We start from the raw sequence: 21,781 nt of genomic DNA on the forward strand, positions 1-21,781 counted from the left end.
CTCATTACATGAACTTCGTCCAACCTTTGCAAAGACAAATTGGAGACACCAAGACAGTCCTCTAAATGTAAAATGCGAATTGAAATTTATGTTGCAGAAGTACTCCGAAATAGATCATTATAAGTCGTCACTTCAGTAAGGTGCAATCACCAATATTAAAAGACTTAATGTACCAGTTCACGGAATGTTTTACTTCGCGATTTGTCCTGATATTCATGTTATAACTAGCGAAGCCGGAACTTTTCGTCAATATAAAGTTGTGCATTAAAATGGAGGTAATTGAAAGACGAATCCAAAACAGAGACGAAAACCTTTTCATCGAATTAATAAAAACCTGGGATTATATTAGGTGTCAGACCACCAATTACTCCCTCCAATTTAGAACGTATGTAAAAGTAGCCCTTCTCTGACACAAAATAGTTCTTTTGATGTCCTTGTTTACTTAAACTAACCAACAAATTTGCAGAAATGAAACTTTTGGTGAAAGAGAAATATATCTAGATCATTTTGAGCCAAAATTTACTTGTCTATAATTACATTAGATGTATGTTTCATTATAATATTTTATTCTGATTGGCTAACTTCACATCACGTGTTATTCCGTAAGCAGTTGCATTGCTCAATACAACTTTTCACTCATGATAACACGTGCTCCAAAAATAAAGTGCACAGGTGAATTAAATAATAAAATATATAAAATTCGTGTTTTCATGATCATAGCTAAAAAATGTAATTATAAGTATTGAATGCTTCTTTTTACATAACTTTATAGGGTTGTAAAAGCGTTGACCGTGCGTACATTTTTAGAATGAAGCGCTTTTACATCCCAATAAATTTACAAAAAGAAGCATTCAATTCTTAAAATGAGTTTGCATTAAAAATTGAGGATTAATGCGCTCCATAGTATACTAATTTTAGATTTCCAGAAAACCGTTTTTTTTTTGGAAGTACCTCTATTTGAAGGTCAGTTATTTTGTTAGAAGGCTTTAAAGATATGGTGAAAATTGGCATGTAGAAAGCTGATACATGTACAATTAAGGATATACCTGGTTTCTATGAAGTTAAACTTAAGGTAGAATATTTAGAAAGCTGTGAAAATTGCAAATATTGGTTGAACAGATAGGGATTTTTAATTGATGGTCTGACACCTTTAAAATAGCCGTTTTCACGGACGATCCAGGAGTAGATTACTATACTTTAAAATGTATATCAGAAGTATCAGAAACAATTTAAGCAAGAAACTATTGATGACCTTGAAAAATATAGCTGACTATGCGGGGGCTTTTCTAATTATTGAGGGCATTATGATAACCTATAGTTTTTAATTTATGGGTCATTTAGTCTCTTGGCAATCATAATACATATTCTTTTATATATATAGCGATGTCATTATTACGACATAATTTATATAGCTCGTTATTTATTACGACATGTTATGTCGAAATTACGACATAGGGTGCAATCAACAGTTTTTTTCTATGACGTCACATTTTGAGGACCATGCATTTAAGTGACCCTTAGTGGTGGACTAAATAATAAAGATACTTGTATAAAACTAGATATCACTGGAATCAGAATGTTCTCTAGTTTATAATGAAATAAAAATAATGTGTACTTTTAATATATTAAAAATATTCCATCCAATGAACATAGGGGGAAAAAGGTCTAATTTGAACATAAAAAACTTGAAACCTGGTCATGTGCACACCCATGAAGACATGATCCATGCACATTTTACATAATCAAAACTGTATGAAATTTGTAGGTTTTTACCTGGCCTTTCAAAAAAATCTTGTTTCAGGGTACGGTTTCCTGCTCCGAAAAGAGCTACAGCGGCTGCAAATAAGTTTTCAATTTTCACTGCCAAAAAAACAGGTTGTTTACAGTGTTGTCTCCCCTCAAAACATGTAAAGTTAATATAATTTTTAAAATTATTTCAATCATTCAACCTGTTTTAATTCAAAGCTAATTAAATAATTTTTACAATCAAATACAAAAAACATGATACTTTTTCACCAATTGAGTAAATAAACAGGGGTTTCCCTCCATGGTTATTTTTAGTCGGGGAATCCCTAGTTTTTTATACGAAACTGTTTATAGCACCCATAGCGATGTTGCTAGAACGACATGTTATGTCGAAATTACGACATAGCGATGTCGTTATAACGACATGTTATGTCGTAATTACGACATAATTTTCTTTTTTAAATGGCCCTTATCGGCTTCCGTATGCGGGTACTATAATATAAAATTAAGAGATTTGGTATGATGGATAATGAGACAACAGTTATCCCATAATTTTGTTTTATATCTGAAAGCAATCAACGACGACCACATAACTAAGTTAATCATATAGGACTGAACTATAAAGAATGCTGCGTTGTTAAACTATTTGAGAGAACACAAAGGTGATAATAGTGCTCTGACTATTGTGTTAAGTTGATAACATTAAAGAATAAGTTTAAATAATTTTTGTTTTGTCAAGCAAGGACGTATAACTAACATCTAATATACGTCCTTGTGTCATGCTTTAAATAGAAATCTAAAGGTTTTTTTCAAATCAAAACTATCCTTTGTGACTGTCCACTTACTGTATTGACACCCGTCTCCATGATAACCTGTCTGACAGTAACATGTTTTGTTGGATCCAACCATGCTGCATATGCCATGGTTTTCACAGTAGTTTGTTAGAGGACATGCATCTTAAATTAGAAACAACACAATTGTCACAAAAAAAAATCACAGTTTCAGAATGTTTTGTTTTCTAACATTGTTTTATGTGTAGATCTATTTAAAAAAATATTCGTAAGTGTCGGTGCATAGATTTATGACGTTTTCCAATAGGAACGGGATCATGGGATGTCTTTGAATTGTTTTCATTTATTAGTAATGTATAGCTAAATTTGAGATTGAACGATGTTCGACAGTAAAAATATTGCAAATGAATATATCTAGGATTCGGCAATAAAATTAGATTTTGGAATAGAATGAAATTCAAAACAGTGTGGCTGTGGCCATAGATTGACACATTAAATTCATCCATTGACTGGGACAATTTAGGTTAACGTTTGTATGTAACGACCACTGCTCACTGTGTACTTTTTAAAGACGCTTAAACTATGGGGTCACCAAAGGTTCTCAACACCTTAATAAAGTAATTCGAAAAGTTAATCAGAAATAAAACGATGTTTTGATTTATATGAATTATATAAATCAAAACATAAAGGTTATTCCTGATTATTTTTTCGAATTATTTTATAATTAAAGGCGTTAAGAAACCTTTGGTAACCCCACCGTTTAAATGTCTATCGTAGGTACGTCGTGAACAGTGGTCGTTACAGACTTGAACGTTCACGTAAATTGTCCCAGTCAATGGATGAATTTAATGTGTCAATCAATGGCCACAGCCACACTGTTTTGAATTTCATTCTATATCATAAGGTCATTAGCACACTTTGAAACGAATTCAAAGTTTGTCTTACCGACTATCTTAACACGAGTGTCCTACCAAAGGGACCAAGAATGCAATAGAGAGAACCTAACAAATGGCAATAATAACAACTTGTTAGCTTGTAATGTATTTTCTTCATTTATCGATCAATTTCTTTGTTGTATGGGTAAAACGTTTCAGATTTTCATCAACGCCACGTGATCTTTTTATATATATAAAAAGACATAACATCGCTAATAAACCACTCTTATTAACCTCGTATTCTTAAATATACAAGGCTCCATATGGTTGCTTTCAAAACAACTTATAGTCCAAGAAATGTATTGGACTATACACGTCTAAACATTAGTGTATTACAAATAGCGTGTATTCTTAGTTCCTGGTTTACTATCCACTGCGGTCACTGAAATATTACATTGAGATCACCAGTGACCGCGCTGTGGATGGTAAACTTGGATAGTTAATAGCAAATAAGAAAAAAAAAGTTATTTGTAGCATATTTATGTTCGCATAATACAGAAAAACTAAAAACCCATTATCTTCGATTTTTACAATTATTAAACGGTTCTTTCTAAAATGTTTTCGAAATATGTTCTTGTATGACCGTATAAGGTAGTAAAAATCAAATAAATATGTTGAATGTTATTAAGATTTTTGTTATGAAAGTCTTATATAACTTCAATTATATCAAAACATCGATGTTATTAATTAAAAGTATTTAACTTTTTTTTTTTTTTTTTTTTTATATATATCTTTTATTCTGTCAAACCTTTGCAATTACAATGGTATACAGACACTACATGACATCAATAATACAGACATAAATACATGAATACACAGAGCAAAATATGTACACTATTTACAATTATACTGATAGTATTTAGCCAGGAGGGCACACATGGGAATTTATAAATCTAATGAAAGTACACAGCTTTCTCAATTTAGATTTTATATTTAAATTCATAATTTTCTTAAACATAATTATATTTGGACGATTTACATATTTTTTATCAATACATTCGTTTCTTTTTTCTGACATCTCTGTGCACATCATAATATAATGATACTCATCTCCAAGATCTTTAGAGTTACAGAATTTACAAATTCGTCTATCTCTCTGAATATTTGTCCATCTCCCTTTCTCGATGGGTAATTTATGGTTGATGGTTCTAAATTTGCATAACGTATAAATATCACGAAATTCTAAAATATCAAAATAGTTCTCAAACCCAAAAGTATCCTTAAAAATTCGATAATTTAATGTCTTCGAACATGCTTGCACATTTGATAACCATGTTTGTTGAAACTGATCTAGGAGTGATGTTCTGATTGTATTCTTTAGCCAAATGTCACTAATACATGTTTGAGACAACCACACAAAAGATAATCCCGTTTCATTAAAAATAGATTCAACATTGTTTAACCATCTAAATTTTACATCATTTTCATTTGACAGCTTATACAGTAGTTTATAAATGGTCGCTGATAATTTAGTCGGTTTACCACATACTAATTTCAACCAAAATGATACCATACGGACTTTAATATCTAAATTGATGGGATATCGTCCAAGTTCACCATATATTACGCAATTTGGGGTAGAAGACTTTAGGTGCAGAAGAAGCTTACAGAATTTTAATTGAACTTTCTCCAAAATGTCGTTATTCCCAAACCCTCAAATTTCACAACCGTACAATAAGACCGGTTTCACTAACTTGTCAAATAAATCTAATTGACAACTAATAGATAACCCATGTTTTCTCCCCTTTTTGATTACCTCATACATTGCCTTTGTAGCTTTTTCTGCTAAGTGTTTTCTACAGTGTTTAAATGTCCCATTTCGTCAAAAATAGATCCCAAGATAGTTGAATTCTTGAACGATATCTATAACAGAGTTATCATATGTAAAACTGAGATTTTTGGGTTGTCTTCCATTACTAAAAATTACAATTTTTGTTTTTTCTACATTAACTTTCATTTTCCAGACATCACAATATATATGAGTGGAATTTATCTAGCAATAGTTAAAGATTTTTGGCCGATTCCGCCATTAGCACAGTATCATCTGCATAGAAGATTGCGAACAATTTAACATAAATATCTAATTTTTCCTCGAGTGCATCTTCAATAGTGTTCAAACCAATCAAGTTCTCGTTGATAAAAAAGTTTTCCAAATCATTTAAGAAAAGTGAGAACAGAAAAGGAGATAAGTTTTCCCCTTGTCGTAGGCCAATATTGCATGAAAAATAATCTGATATATTGCCATTATAAGATAAACATGACTTAATATTATCATACATCTTATGAATTATGTTATACATATGACCATTTATGTTATTCAATAACATCTTATACCATAATGCGTCTCTTCTGACTGTGTCAAACGCTTTTTCAAAATCTACAAATGCACAAAACATTTTTTTCTTTTTTAATTTCAAAATTTCAAAGAAAGAGTGCAGTATAAATATGCAATCGACTGTTGAATAGCCACTTCTAAATCCAAACTGATTTTCATTTATTAATAAAAATTCATTGGAAAAATTTGATAATCTATTACATAAAATCGAAGTGAATAATTTCCCAACACAACTGACAATTGTGATTGGTCTATAGTTTTTTGGATCAAATTTGTTTCCCTTATTCTTATAAAATGGTTTGATCGTGCCAATTACCCACGATTCTGGTATAATACCAGTTCTAAAAACTAAGTTAAACAATTCAACATAAACATATTAGACCAGCGGTAGAATCAAAAATATTTTTTTTAATGCACCCACCGAACACACGGCTAAATTATATATCATTGAAAAGATAAAATTGTTAACTTTAATATTAATGATGCCGTAAGCATGAGAAGTGGTCGGAATTTTGCATAATTGAGGTCAAAGGTCAACAATTGAATATTACAACATTTTGTCTTTACTGTCTATTTTGGGCTAAACATAGGAACATAAAACATATTAAACAATCAGGGGACAATATTTCATTCAACATATATGGAGCCTGTTGGTCATACCATTTTTTTTTTCTAAATACGCCATTTTTAACGTTAAAATTGACGTTTGTCGTCATATGATACATTTTGTTTATTTATGACTTCATTTAGTTTCCATACAAGGATGACCTTGAACTTTGGTAATATTTTTTTCCCATAAAAATGAAGTCTTAAGACGACTTGCTACTATACAAAAGTTTAAAGTCACGTAAAGGTGGATAAAAGTTAATTTCATTGATTTCAGTTTCAATGGTCATGATGGTTATTTCAGTAAATTTTTTACATTTTTTTTGCAGACAAAAGCTGTCATTAATATTTTTGTTGTACAATCAAAATGTATTCATATAAGGTTTATAAAATATGTTAGCATCATATCAACGTTTTTTTTAACGTTTTTTAACATTAGGAATGCCCGATCGTCCTATCATAATAAACGGAAATAGCTTCATTGTCAAAGTAAACTAAACGTATATTAAATCAACAGAAAAAGTGGACAAAAACTAAAAGCAAAACAAGTTTATATATGAATTAGCTTTATCAAGACGTAGATAGGTCAGGTAATCAAGCATCATCATCATCATCTATATCTGCCAGGTGTGTATTGATGTTTTACAAAGGTCTGATGCTTGACATTGACACAGTTCAGTACAGGACAAATTCTGTTCAAAACACACACAACTTTTACTGCAAACTGATTTGCCTTTGCATGTGCACACCAAATCTTGAAGGAAGTCAGATGACATTTGACCATCAAACAAGACAGGTTCAAGACCACACTTCCCTTCTTTCCAACCAAACTGTAGAGGCGATCCAATAGCAGACTTGGCGATATGTGCAGTTATCCAGATTTTGGTTTGGAAAGAAGACCTAAGGACGTGCTGTTTGAAAGATGCTTCACAAGGAGGGAGTCGGACCAAGCTAGAATCTTTACATGTGGCTAATTTCACCTGGAAACTGTTCAGATTATTATGGCAGCGTTTGGACTTTCCTTTAGGATTATAAAGCCTAGTTACGAGTTTTCGACTGACGGCTACCGAATCGTCTATATCTAATAAAGATATCTGGGACAAGTCATTGAAATGAACAGGCGTTTCTTTTAGTGCCTTTAGCATGGATTTCTTGCCTATGCCAAATAAAGACGATGTAGTATCACACCCTGTCATAGCGTGTGCAGCTGGTAGGATTTTACACAAAACTGAATTTAACGACCCACACAGCTCATGAACAGGAATGTAACGCCGACAATCCTTAATGCCAGTGATCATTCCTGTTTGAAACCACAATTCAGATATATGAGTCATCTGTGGGAAATAATGTATTAAAAGTACTAGCACGTCCGTATCCGGAGACTTTACAATAATGCGACCGTTTACATCGTTTTCCCTGTACAGTTTGTCAGCATTCAATGCATGCAGAATAATACGTGTATCTGCCTCTGCTTGTGTACTTGACAATTCACTGCAATCTGATATACCTTTGGGACCTATTATTTTCACTATTTCTGGATTGGGAAATGATCCAGCAAGGTACAGTTTTTGTCCATCCATTAGACAACTATTTTCTTTCATATATTGCAAAGTGAATTCACCAAGAAACTTTATAAGTGACTGCTTGTTTTCACCTGAACTAAGAAATTTTTTCAAGTCTGGAATGATTCTTCCTTCGATTACTTGAAACACTTTTCTAGCTGCCTCAAGTATATTCTTAGTTCTGTCTTCTGATTCCACTTTGTGCAATTTAGCATCTTTTTTGTAAGTTTTGTTCTTACAAAAAATACAGGAATACCACTCTGATCGAGTTGTGATTCTAGATGTGCTTGCAGCAGGTGAAAAAATGCAAGCACCACCTATATTCTCCTCCGTTTCCATAAAATCTTGTTTATAACAAGATAGATTCTGCTTACTGGTGTAAGATTTACAACAAGATCTATGGTATTTAACATCAATATTTTCCGAAAAAAATGATTAATAGAAGACAACTCTTCTACAATCTTCAAATAGATCTCATCTTTCTGTAGTTTAGAAGCTTCAATAAAACTAACTTTGCCATTGTCAGTGAAAATATATAATTTTTCCGGGCTTTTAATCTGACAAATTATACATTCCTGCCAATCTAAGGAAGACTTCCCTCTCTTTGCACTTTTTGGAGTAAGTTTTAAAGGACTACCGAACTGTGACATTATCCGGAAAATTTTCACAACAGATCCGGAATAATTTTTAAGCGATTACTTAACAAAATGTAAACAATGATAAAAAACCAATATTTTACCACTCTGGGTATTAAAAATAACCAAAAAAAACAATGAAATCAACAACAAAGCAAATATAAAACTAGTGTAAAGACAAATATAAACCCTAAAACTGATATTAATCAAACAATTTCAATGTGAAATGCTAATCGACATTTGGCTTGTACAGTGATAGAACTGAACGGAGTGAGGATTAAACAAAAATAAACGTCCCGGACCGTAATTCCGGAATTAAATAAATGTGTAACAGATTGAGGTGTTCTATTCAAATTAAAAATTTCTTGTTAATCGAATAAGAAATGTTACAAACGAAAGTTGTTTTGTATAAAGTAAATATCGAAGTGTATATTTATGCCAAATAAACACAAATGAAGTGTTTTATAAGTATCCTGTTATTAACGGAAACCGGTGAAAATCGTGTTAATCACAACTACTGAAGTAAAACGGTTTTTAAAATGTTAATGGTAAATATTTTTAAAACAATTATTGACTATTTTTATCGTCAGTGATATATTCTTACATTATCAATTTAAAAAATAGCCGTAATATTGTGATTCGTAATAATAATTAACATTTTAGTGTATCAGTGAATTTTTTTTATACACTACATAACGCTCTAAAAAGCCATTTTTACGGAAATTCGACCATACGATTTTCTTACGGCATGTTTAAAATATAAGTTTAACATGTATTCTTTCATTTAAAAAAAAATTCAGGTGTGTGTTCTTTGGGTGCATTAAACTCCTTAACTAAGCGTCTTTTCAGATTTCGCCGCTGCACTATATATATATGTTACAGAATGTTTCGTTCTATCATTAAATTTTTTAAATGAAACCAAACGCGATCCCCTCTTCCAATCAGACTATTTATGTGTTCATATACCTATCATTATAAACATGATAAAACTAAACAGATGTGGTACTATTGCATAAGCGACAACTCTTCACTAGAAACCATAAACGACATAGAAGTTTTGCACAACTATAGGCCACGTTAAGGCCTTCACCACCGAGAAAAGCACATACCGTAATAAGCTATAAAAGACCCAAAAAAGGTCCCTATCCTTGTTAACTTCAGTAATTGTCTTAAATATATTTACCGCAGCAATTGCCAAAAAATCCTTTATAACACTTGCATTTGCCTGAATCCCAAAATCCATTAACACATCTTGGGGGAGATCTAGAACAAGGTTCTTTTATTATTAAATCTGCATCGGTTATGTTGCAAACTTTATAGCATTCTTTTTTCTTCTTAATACCACAGCATCTTAATATGTACTTCATTCTGAAACTATCACAGTCGTGCTCAAAACATTTTGTCGGTGGCATTGTCATTGTTATTTCACACAAATTAATACCATTTCCACATTCATTAAGACAGCAATAAAATGGAAACCAAAGCACAATCAAAAACAGGTACTCGATATTCATTGTTTTATCCCTACACCAGAATGATTGCGTTTACCTTTGCACTATTTATGGAATGAGATTTAATGGAACATATATGAAAATATAAGAAAAAATCAGGTATATTGTCAACAATTATTATTCAATCATTCATGGCAGTAAGAGCCAAGATTGATACGTGAAATAAGTACTTGCCAGTATACTGGAGGAATTAGTTAAATTACAAAAGTTATTCAAACCTTAACCAATTTTACCAAGTAAAACAGGAATACAAACATCTATACAATATAAGAAGACATAATTACAAATGATTCAAAATTTTGCATGTTCTTCCTTTTTTCTCCAAACTCCTTTCACTGACGATCTACAAATATTTAAACCAAGTTCTTAATACATCTTACTAGAAGAACTATATACATAGGTGTACGAACTATTATTAAATTACATGCAATTACAAGCAAGAAAAAAAAAAGAAATAAAAAGAAATTGCTGCTTCTTTTTCTTTTATTCTTTTATGTTTTCTTTTAATTTCCACGGCGTTGTCAATTTGCTTTAGTTGTTATACCCCTTTAGTGTGTTCCGCTTTTTTACTGACCATTCCATTTAATCTTTCCGTTTTTTTGAAAAATATCAACTTTTTTGTATGAGGCTGAGAAACTGGGGAAGGGCGAGGTTCTACCGAGCACTTCTCCAGATTTGCGCCGAATACAAACAAGTTGATATTTTTTCTGACATTGACCTAATATTGTTTTTATACTAAAACTTATATACATAAATTCATAGCTATTTGAATTTTAACACAAATTTCAAACTTATTTTCATCCCTTAATGAACCCCTGACTGTGGAAAAAGTGTTCCATGATCAAATTGACATTGCACAAAATATAGCTGTGTTACTATATTTAGGAAATAAACACAACTAGTTGCAGTATAAAAGATGTTTCTAGAAAATATATTTGAAAAAGGCTAAGCCGTTATATAAACAAAAAAACCAACAAAAAAAAAACCAACAAAAAAAACCCACGTTTGATTTGATAAATAACAAGTATGAGACATCGAGCTAACTATAACATTTAAAAATGAAACATAAAATATGCAAAACATGACCCAATATCTAAGCAAAAACGCAGAAAAAAATCGATTATTTGTTATTAATAATATATAAATGCACTGCCGGTAAAAAACCCAACTCTATGTATAGTTTGCTATATCGTATTAGCAATCAGTACTGAAATCAAGCTTTAATTGAATATTTTGGTAATTACTTTCTTGAAAAAACTTGTATGCTTCTTCTCTCAATCATAATATTTTGAATGTAAACATATTGCCAAGAATTTTAATCATTAAAACTGGTTGGTCGTGTTCTAAAAAGTGTTTTATACTTTCTTGTGTTCAGTGTATATAATTTGTAATTTATACTCAACGTCATAATTAAAGATAGACCTACTTTAAGAAATAACAAGTTAAGCCAAATGTCAATAACTTAATCTTATCTTAATGTCAAATTGGGTTCCATAAATAAAAATAGTTCAGGTTTTAGTGGATTTTTTGTTTTATAACAAAACATTACCTACTCATTGTTAACATAGTATTAACAAATTAGTGTGAAAGTCTAACTGTAGACGTTAAAATGATATATGGATACGATAAGGTCATTAAGGGTCATTTTAGGGTAAAATTTATATATTTCAGGTCAATCAGGAAGTAACAAGAGGTAATTTATTGAGATTAGCAGATGTATGTTCCAAGACATTTCAAAATTCTCATTTTATAGAAATACATGCCACCTTACTATGATGAAATCTGCGTTTTAAACATGCATTAATTTTTTTCGATGATTTGTATTCTGAATTACAAATTATTGAATTACTTGCGTTTGTCGGTGCCAATATTAAACGATATACTGGTGTTTATTCCTGTCAATCATCCCGGAATCGTAGAGGTGAAAGACCTTAAATGACCCAAGATTCTATGTGCCTTTGAAACTGTATAATTAGATGGAGAGCAGCTTAATGTCCGTAAAATCTCTTTCATACTATGCACGTGCTTATCTAAATACTAATTAAATAGTGATACATCAAAGTTTTGACTGACCGCAGAAGTAAAGACATCTGACAGTAGAGAACATAATATGTGTGGGTGTTAAACTGTAAAACAAATAAACATCAAGATCATTGATGAAGACCGTGAAAGTAATAAATATGTCTCATTGGCGATTTGTGGTCAACATCACCCAGTGGAAAATCAAGTACTCCTAAACATAAAATTGAGAATACAGACTACCAATTTTATTCAATAGATTTACATAAGTTTATGATTATACAATTATTTTTTTGGCCTTTGGGAATCATCTCAGCTTTGTATAAATTTTGACCGGTCCCTGCCTAAAAAGTTTATTAGCATTAATGAGAAGCAAACTTCAAAGGCAGTGACACACCCGTCAGTTCGAAGGAACCCATCATGGTTCCGAGGGAGCACAGCATGGCTCCCTACTGCTTTAGACAGCGCAGCATGGCTGCCAAACGAGTTGAACTGACGGTGGTGATGAGACAACTGAATTCTTAGGGGAATAAAAAATGAAATTTGGTTTATAGATCCAGACAATAAAATTTCATTAATGTCCCAAAACTCAGATGAGAATCAGCTGAGTGCCCCCAAGGATGGTGTGAGGTGGTTTAGCCTTCAATATATCAACGATAATAAACTTGTTTCAAAGACAAGAGAAATTAACCGCGTAAACTAAAAATAAAGTGTATTAATATACATAAGCAAACAATCCTATATAACACAATGAGTATATACAAATGTAAAAACAAATTTACGACTCAGTTAAACTTTGTTGAGCATATTTGATAGAAGTTGGGGAAATCTTGATATATGTACAGTAACTATCTGATTTCCATCGACCAAGTACTTTGATCATATGATCTTCTACGTGTGCTTTCCACGCACTAGTTGCGGCACCAGATCTGAAAGAATGACCATTATACAAGTTTGGGTCATAACCGCAAAGTTCTAAAATATTCTTCAATTTCACTAGAAAAAATTGTCTTGTTAAAGCTTCCCTATTAACTGTTATAAAAAGCAGATCAGATGGAAATCCAATTCCAAATTCAGAATGCCTAATACTTAAATATCTTTTTAAAGCCAAAAAAGGGCAAATAGAGTTATCGTTTTTAAAAAGTTTAATATCTATTCCCTTTCGGAATGGATCAGTTTTAGATTCTTTAAGTCTCAGAATAGCATAATCAGTCTTTAAAATAATATCAGATATGCATAAGGTAGTTAGAGGGTCAAACTTATCGACATTCATGACGGTAAATTCTCCACATCTCAAAAAGGCGAAAAACGCAACTATGCAAGTTGTTTCTATCAAACAATCAATATATTTACCAAACACGCCTTTTCTCATTCTAAAGCAGATTTCCTGTAAAATTGGAAAAGTAATCGGCAACCTAGTTCTAGTTTGTGAGCCTTGTATGCGTTTAACAGATTTTAAAATGAGAGTGAGTCTTGGTAAAAATTCGCCATGAGGCGTTTCTAGAGGATTATGATATCCTGACTTCAAATATAAATAAATGTTTATAGTAGTGTGTTTGAGTTTCAAAACTTTAAAACAATGTGCTATAAAGTAGATGAGAACGTCCTCTGATATAAGAGGTAGATAGTGTGAATTAAATGTAATACCATTTAGCAACAAAAATCTAACAAAGTGAGAAAAACCTATATTATACAAAGATCTTGTTGTATTAGCAACAGCATGTGTCCATAATTGTTTGACTGTTTCATTCAACACCACATTACTTCGTAGACACTCGGGCAGTTGTGTGGCAGCTCCTCTGCATGTGGAGCGAGGCGGTGGAATTTTTCCATCTGCAAACGAGATAAAGCGTCACTAATGTTATTTTTACGACCCTCAATATGTTTAGCAGTTACTAGTACCTGGAAGTTGTTTAGACCACGTTAACTGTCGCATAAGCTTCATAATTTCGATACATTTTGATCTTCCCTTTTTAACAATTGCTACAGTCGCCTCATTGTCACAAAGAAAGAGGATTTTCTTGCATTTCCATTCTTTACCCCACAAAAGAGCAGCTACTTCTATCGGATATAGTTCTAAAAATGCCATTGATAGCGATTTATCGTTTAAAGAAGGTAACTCTTTTGGCCACGTCGAACAAAACCATTTCCCTTGATAATAACCTCCGTACCCAATTGTAGATGAAGCATCAGTGTATAGTTGCATATCGAAATTAGAAGTTTAATTACAGTCGTAAAACATGTTTATTCCGTTCCAATTATGTAGAAATCGGAGCCAAAATTCTAGGTCAACTCGAGCTTCCTTGCGCAAATTGACATAGAAATGAAGTTCTTTAACCTTCGTGGATAATTTTATAAGATAGGAAACAAAAGATCTACCTGGCACAATAACACGTGATGTAAAGTTTTAAAAATTGCCTAAAAGTTGAAGTAATTCTCTTTTTGTACATGTATGTTGACTTTTGAATTATGGAAATTATAAATTTACAAATTCTTTCTACTTTGTTTGCAGGTAATCTAGCCTTCAATTTATCTGTATCTAACACAATACCAAGATATTCAATGCACGTTAGTGGGCCCATAGTTTTGTTTGCCGCAAGTGGAACATTTAATCGATTAAATATCATGGTCATTAACCCCATTGTTCTTTCGGCATCGAACTCTGGAGGGTCAGCAGTAAGGAAGTCATCCAGTAAATGTAGAATATGTTTAACTTTGTAATTATGTTTTGCTATAAAACAAATCGCTGTAGAGATATTATCAAATATTTTGGGCTACTACGGCATCCGAATGACAATCGCACATACAAGTAGTAAAGAGATTCCCATTTAAAACAAAATAATGGCCATTGATTCGGTAGCACTGGGCATATTTTAAATGCGTTTTGAATGTCGAACTTACAGAGTGTTGTCCCTTTCCCGTAATTAGTAATGAGACGAATTGCGTCATCTATCTTGACATACGTCATAGAGCACAAATCTTTGTCTATAAGATCGTTGATGCTAACGTTTGTATCGTTGTGCGGTGCGGACAAGTCTAAAATAAGACGCTTTTTGAAAGAATATTTACCTTTTGCAACTCCTAACGGACTTACTCGATAATCATCAAAAGCTAATTTTTCAAACGGACCATAAACATGATAAACGAAACCGTTAAGTAGTTCTTTGTTAATAAGATCTGCAGCTGTATCTTTATGTGACCTAGCGCATAAATTATTTCTACATTCCAATGTTTTAATGTTATCATATTTAATATTTAACCATATTATCAAAGCCATATTGCAACCCATTACATAAATAATCAACGAAATGTTTGTCGGGATGATTCATTAATTCACTTTTAAGCTGTTTGACATTGACCGGGGTTGTAGCGTGCATATCCAATTTAGTTAGTAACATTTTACTAGATGTCTTTGGAGTTTTTTTTATCATTTGGGGGTGTCTGATTGGATGAAGACGTTGCTGATGGGCGTTTCCCACATAGAACCTGTGAATGTCCTGGCGAACGGCATTTGGTGCAAACATGTGAAGAAGAACAGGTGCGTTTTGTACACCCTCTAATGCTATTAAAGTTATTACAAATATCTTTACCGTCCTGAAAATATTTTGGTCGGCCGTACTTATCGCCACGATCATCATTTCTCGAACTATTAATCTCTTGATGATTTACTGAGTTTCTCAGCTGCAGCGGACAAAATTCTGTAGTGTGATCGCACATGTGTACGCTGATTTGAATCCCTGCAGCTACTAGTGTGAATAAATCACGGTCACGTTTACTCCAGTCTACCTTAACGTGATGTTCTCTTAATAGTGTGGACGCTTTGGCTGAAAACATTTTATGGTAATCGTAATACTTAGACCCGTAAAAATTACTAATATCAATTATGTCTTCTTCGTACGCATCTAATTCGACGCGTCTTTCTGGATAAGCTTTTGACATTATTCTTTTATATTTGCCGAATGCCTTAATAAATTCCTGAATGGTCAGTGTGCGGTTTAATCGTATGTCGGGTTTCCCTGGGAGATTAACCTCAATGCTGTCATCAATTACGGTATGTGATTGTCTGCATTCATAATTAGGAACTAGCAAGGCAGCAATATTAACATCCTTACCATCGATAATCTGTCGCTACTGTGATGAAGATACAATATCTATACCGGTAAAATCATCTGATCTGGCTCCCTTGTTGGTGTCTACGGATACACAATTCTCCTGTATTCCGGAATGAGAAGCAGTATAGTTATCAACGGTAGTAGACTGGTTGTACCAATGCTGAAAGGTAAATCCGTCTTTGATTGTATTCTGCTGCTTTTCTCCGGGATCCCTCAAAAGAAGTTGGGTAACGGTACTTTGTAAACCCGTAAAGCATTGGGACATAGAGACGAACGCATTACACATATATTGCTCATTGGAATACCCGCCTCCGGTTCTGGGTTAATGAATGGGCGTTGCTCCGGTGGGGATTGTAGAGTTCCGATATCCGGAATTAATTCTGCTTCAATAATGGTTGCCTCCTTTCGTTCGATATTACTGTTGAATAATTGTAAGATGATTGGCTTACTAAGATCGACAGGAACTTCTATATCCATCCCCTTTAATTCTTGGATAAGTTTTGTCTTACTCCACGTGGATGGGTCCTCGCTAGAGTCTACAGGCGGACGTTCGTAAGGCATTTTCCTTTTCGGTTGTCTCTTCGACTTTCTGGTAGCCATAATGTTAATAATGGAACTGATTATAATGTTACAATAAAAGTTACCACTCACGTGTGAAAAAGGAATACAAATATCCAAGATTACTTAAATCCAAGTTTACTTAAATCCAAGGAAGGAAACTAAATCAAAGCTTAAAGTTCCAATCTAGATGACAACTAATATAAAAGTCTAAATCGTATAATGAAAGAAAAGTACTGTTATGATATAGCACAATAAAGAAAAAATTTGCTTCACAATATGAAATAGCGTCCTTCTATCCAAACAGAATAACAAAGATGAGTTCTGCCACGTGTATCTCTTCTAAATAAGGAACAACCAATAAGAGTAGCACATGCAGACACGAGCTTCTTTACACGAATAAATCACGCCTAAATAATATGTAAGCTAACACAAAAATGGAATAAAACATTTTCGGTAATAGACTATTAAAGTTCTTTGGTTATTGTAGCGTTCTATATTTAGGTACGAAAATAACTTTCTTCAATTGTCAACTATAATATATATTTGACTCTTATAGAGACTATTTATTTTTTCTTGAGCCTTATATTTTTTTTTAATGTAATATTGTATGTTAATGTCATATTATTTTTTAACTCAAATTACATAAAAATAAAAATGTCATGATTTGTTTTCTTAAATGTCATGATTTTTTCTTTATATCATTTAAGAATTGGATGTTTTTATACGCCCGTCAAAATTTTGACGGGACGTATAATGGTATACAAATGTCCGGGGTCCGTCCGTCTGTCTGTCCGTCTGTCTGTCCGTCCGTCTGTCCGTCCGTCTGTCCGTCCGTCCGGCGTAAACATGTCGCACCGTTACTTGAGAACGACTTATCCAAATTTCATGAAACTTAATATAGTTGTTTCTTATGATGGTCAAATGATCTGTATACTTTTTGGTGAAAATAAGATATAAACTTTTTGAGTTACGGCACTTTGTAACTAAAACAGGGGTGTGTTTTTTTTTCACATGTCGCACCGTATCTCAAAAACGTTTCTTGATTATTGCATAAAACTTTACACACTTCTTAGTTATATTAATCTTAATATCTGTATACTTTTTGGTGATGATTCAAAATTTCATTTTTGAGTTTTTGAGTATTTTGTAAAAAAAGGGGAGTTTTTTTTTCATGTCGCACTGTATCTCAAAAACGATTTATGATTATTGCTTAAAACTTTACACACTTTTTTGTTATATTAATCTAAAGATCTGTATACTTTTTGGTGATGATTCAAAATTTCATTTTTGAGTTAATGAGTATTTTGTAAAAAAGGGGGAGGGTTTTTTTACATGTCGTGCCGTATCTCAAAAACGATTTATGATTATTGCTTAAAACTTTACACACTTCTTTGTTATATTAATCTAAAGATCTGTATACTTTTTGGTGATGACTCAAAATTTTATTTTTGAGTTATTGAGTATTTTGTAAAAAAGGGGAGGTTTTTTTTTTACATGTCGCGCCGTATCTCAAAAACAATTTATGATTATTGATTGAAACTACACACTTCTTTGTTATACTAATTTAAAGATCTGTATACTTTTTGGTTTGATTCAAAATTTTATTTTAGTGATATTTGTAAAAAAAAAAAAGACAGGGTGGGGGAGGTTTCACATGTCCCGCCGTGTCTCAAAAACAGTAAATGGTTATTGCTTAAAACTTTCTCAGAAACTATTTATGATTATTGCATAAAACTTCCACACAAGACGTCGGGCGTATCATGCGCTCATGGCGCAGCTGTTTATTTTTGTAAATTTATTGGGGTGTAAAAGCGTTGACCGAAGTACATTTTGTATGAAGCGCGGAAGCGCTTCATTCTAAAAATGTGAGCACGGTCAACGCTTTTACAACCCTATAAAGTTACAAAAAGAAGCATTCAATACTTATAATTACATTTGTTAGCTAGGATCATGAAAGCACGATTTTTATCAAGTTTTTATTTAATTCACCTGTGCACTTTATTTTGGGACCTCGTGTCATCATGAATGATATATTTTATTGTGTGATGCAATTGAGTAAGGAATAACACGTGATGTGCAGTTAGTCAATCAGAATAACGTATTATAATGAAACATACATCTAATGTAATTATTATTAAAAATATAATCACATTATGGGAAATAAGAAAACACTAATACACACTAACTTGTTACAAAAATAAATTAAATTCTAACCGTGACTTATTATTTCAGAACAAGGTATTATCCTTGTAAAATTGAGGACATTGACATTTATAACTAGGAAAATAAATCTGTAAACCGTTTTTACTGTCGGCCTCAAACTAATAAACAAGACAAATACCCGGTCTGGCCATGCGTTGCTGAACATGTAATTGATTGAGGCAACATATGTAAAGCGGAACATAACTGATTATTCCAATATGACCAAAGACAAATTTTCCTTGTACAATGAGTTAAGTGACATTTCAAACTATCGGCAAAAAAGGAAATGGCGATAAGTTTAAGGCAGATGTAAAACTGATTGCTTACTGGCCACAACTCGACATTATCAATCTGCAGACTAAATATGAACACACTCCCTTTAACAGAAGCGAAGAAAACATAGATTGAGTTTTCCCTTATACAATGGATGCTGTAAAATTGGTAGCTCGCTACAACTCTGCATTATCAAACTGCAGACAAAAAACTAACTCTTTCCCTTTCAAAGAAGACCAGAAAATTTGACAAAAGTTTATTTCTCAAAGACGGATATTTTAGCGTTTACTAGACCAGCTCCAGCCTTAAGCGACGCAGGTAACATGCAATAGACTTATTACACTATATCAATTTGCATCTACTCCAGACACATTTGTTCTGGCATTAAATGCTCTCTTATCCATACGTTAAGAAAAAGAGTCAAATACTAGTAAATCTAAATAAGACTTTCGTACTTCAGAATATATATTTACTCTAAGACGAAATGAAATAGCTGCCGACTCCGCTTCATCTTTACAATAATTTACTAGAATCGGTCGATATTTCAAAAAAGACAATCACCCTTAAAACGAAATGCTCAACCTCTCGGTCTTTGAAGTAAGTGTTAAATAGCATTGAACTCTAAAATGTCAGTTTTACATACAAAAGAAACCCCCAACATAAACTCACACCAATTTGATATTAGACATACCACAAATTGATATTGAACATATTTACAAATTGATATTGAATATTACCATCCTGACAAGTTTTAGACAGTTATGCCGATATGTCGTAAAACAAGTCTCGGTTTGTTGAACAACAAGTCAGAAAGAAGAAAAACGTACAAAAAAAAATAGTGATAAAAAGCATAAAACAATAAAATGTCAGTACTAGATACAAAAAAAAAACATTAGCAAAGAGTCAAACAATTCTGCCTCATGATTCAACATTTTTAAAACACCACAAATTGTTATTATATCAGACGATATTCCCCTTAAAACGAAATGCTCAACCTCTCGGTCTTTGGCATTCTTAAGATATGCATGCCCTACGGATCATATCTAAATCTAAAATTTTCAACCGATGTTATGATTGAGGTACGAAATAAAAAAAAATGCATTTCTGTTAGGTATTCATAGTTAACTCGAGATAGAAAAAATAGTAATTCAGTACTGGAGATTATTCACTTCAATGAGGTAACAGTTTTGGACATTAATATATTAGTGACTTGCTAAAAGTTCGTTCTATTTGATCTACGAAATGAACATTGCATCATGACGCAGAATTTTTTGACTCTTTGCTTGTATGTAATATCGACATTTTATAGTTTAATGCTTTTTGACACTAATGTTGTTGTACGTTTTTCTTCTCTCTGTCTTGTTGTAACAAACCGAGATTTGTTTTATGTCATATCAGGATGACTATCTAAAACATGTCATGATGGCCATTTTCAATTTCAATTGGTTGTATATTCAATATTCATTTGTGGTATGTTAAATATCAATTTGTTTTATGTTTAATATCAATTTGTTTCATGTTTAATGTCAATTTGTGGTGTGTTAAACATCAATTTGTTGCATGTTCAATATTAAATTGGTGTTAGTTTAATATCAATTTGTTGTATGTTCAATATCAATTCGTTGTGTGTTCAATATCAATTTGTGGTGTGTTCAATTTCAATTTACCCCCATAGGGAAAATGTTAAATGTTAAATCATGACGCAGAATTGTTTGACTCTTTGCTAATGCTGATTTTGCATGTAATACCGACATTTTATAGTGATTCAGATTCAATAGTTTATTAAAGTCTTACCACATACAACATGATTAAAACAAGATACAATTATAAAATTAATTATACAGTAAACATAGTTATCGTTTTATAAAATACTACAAATACAGTAGTTAATGATATAAAATACTGTTTCTCCTTGTTAAAATGTTATTGCAGGTTTTGGCAACAATATTACAAATATTGGTATTTTTAAACATATATATAAATTTTTCTTCATCAGACAAGTTTAAAAACATATCATTATGACACAATATATCAATAAAAAGTGCATGTCTTAGATCTTCATACAAGGGACAATTTAAAAGTACATGTTTTTCATCCTCTAAAATATTACAGTTAAAACAGACTCTTAGTGATTGAAACACTCAGGCAAAGTTGACCATTGACATTTCAGCAATTCTTTAGAATTGGATATATAGCTCGTTAAGTATTTATACGTTCCAGAATTTTAACTCTTGGAATATGAGCTTTTCTGGTAAAGGCAAGGCAAGAAAAGCGCCCGGACGTACCGTTTATGGAGCCTTACAGAATGTTTTTTTTTTTTTAATTTTCTGGGTCGATACCATAGCTACTGGACTGTCAGTTCTAAACCAATAAGTGGTCAATGTTTCGCAACCGACATGATTTAGAACATTGATTTTTTTTCCATTAATAAATAATTAGAAACAAAGGTTCCAACTTCTTATGCACAAAACGAGAAGTTTACTCTTAAGTATT

General features: G+C 32.2%; 2 protein-coding genes across 2 annotated transcripts in view; one reads left to right on the forward strand and one right to left on the reverse strand.

The window, feature by feature from the left end:
- Positions 1–21,781, forward strand: part of LOC139498094 (spliceosome-associated protein CWC27 homolog) — a 55,192-nt gene that overhangs the window by 32,477 nt on the left and 934 nt on the right. The gene's annotated exons all lie outside the window — the stretch shown is intronic.
- LOC139493942 (uncharacterized) lies at positions 12,692–13,986 on the reverse strand (the record flags this gene model as incomplete). Its single annotated transcript, XM_071282139.1, has 1 exon — positions 12,692–13,986. A coding segment is annotated over one exon (1,068 nt), but the record flags the coding sequence as incomplete, so codon positions are not given.

The sequence above is a fragment of the Mytilus edulis genome, chromosome 1, assembly GCF_963676685.1.
Source record: "Mytilus edulis chromosome 1, xbMytEdul2.2, whole genome shotgun sequence".
Lineage (NCBI taxonomy): Eukaryota > Metazoa > Mollusca > Bivalvia > Mytilida > Mytilidae > Mytilus > Mytilus edulis.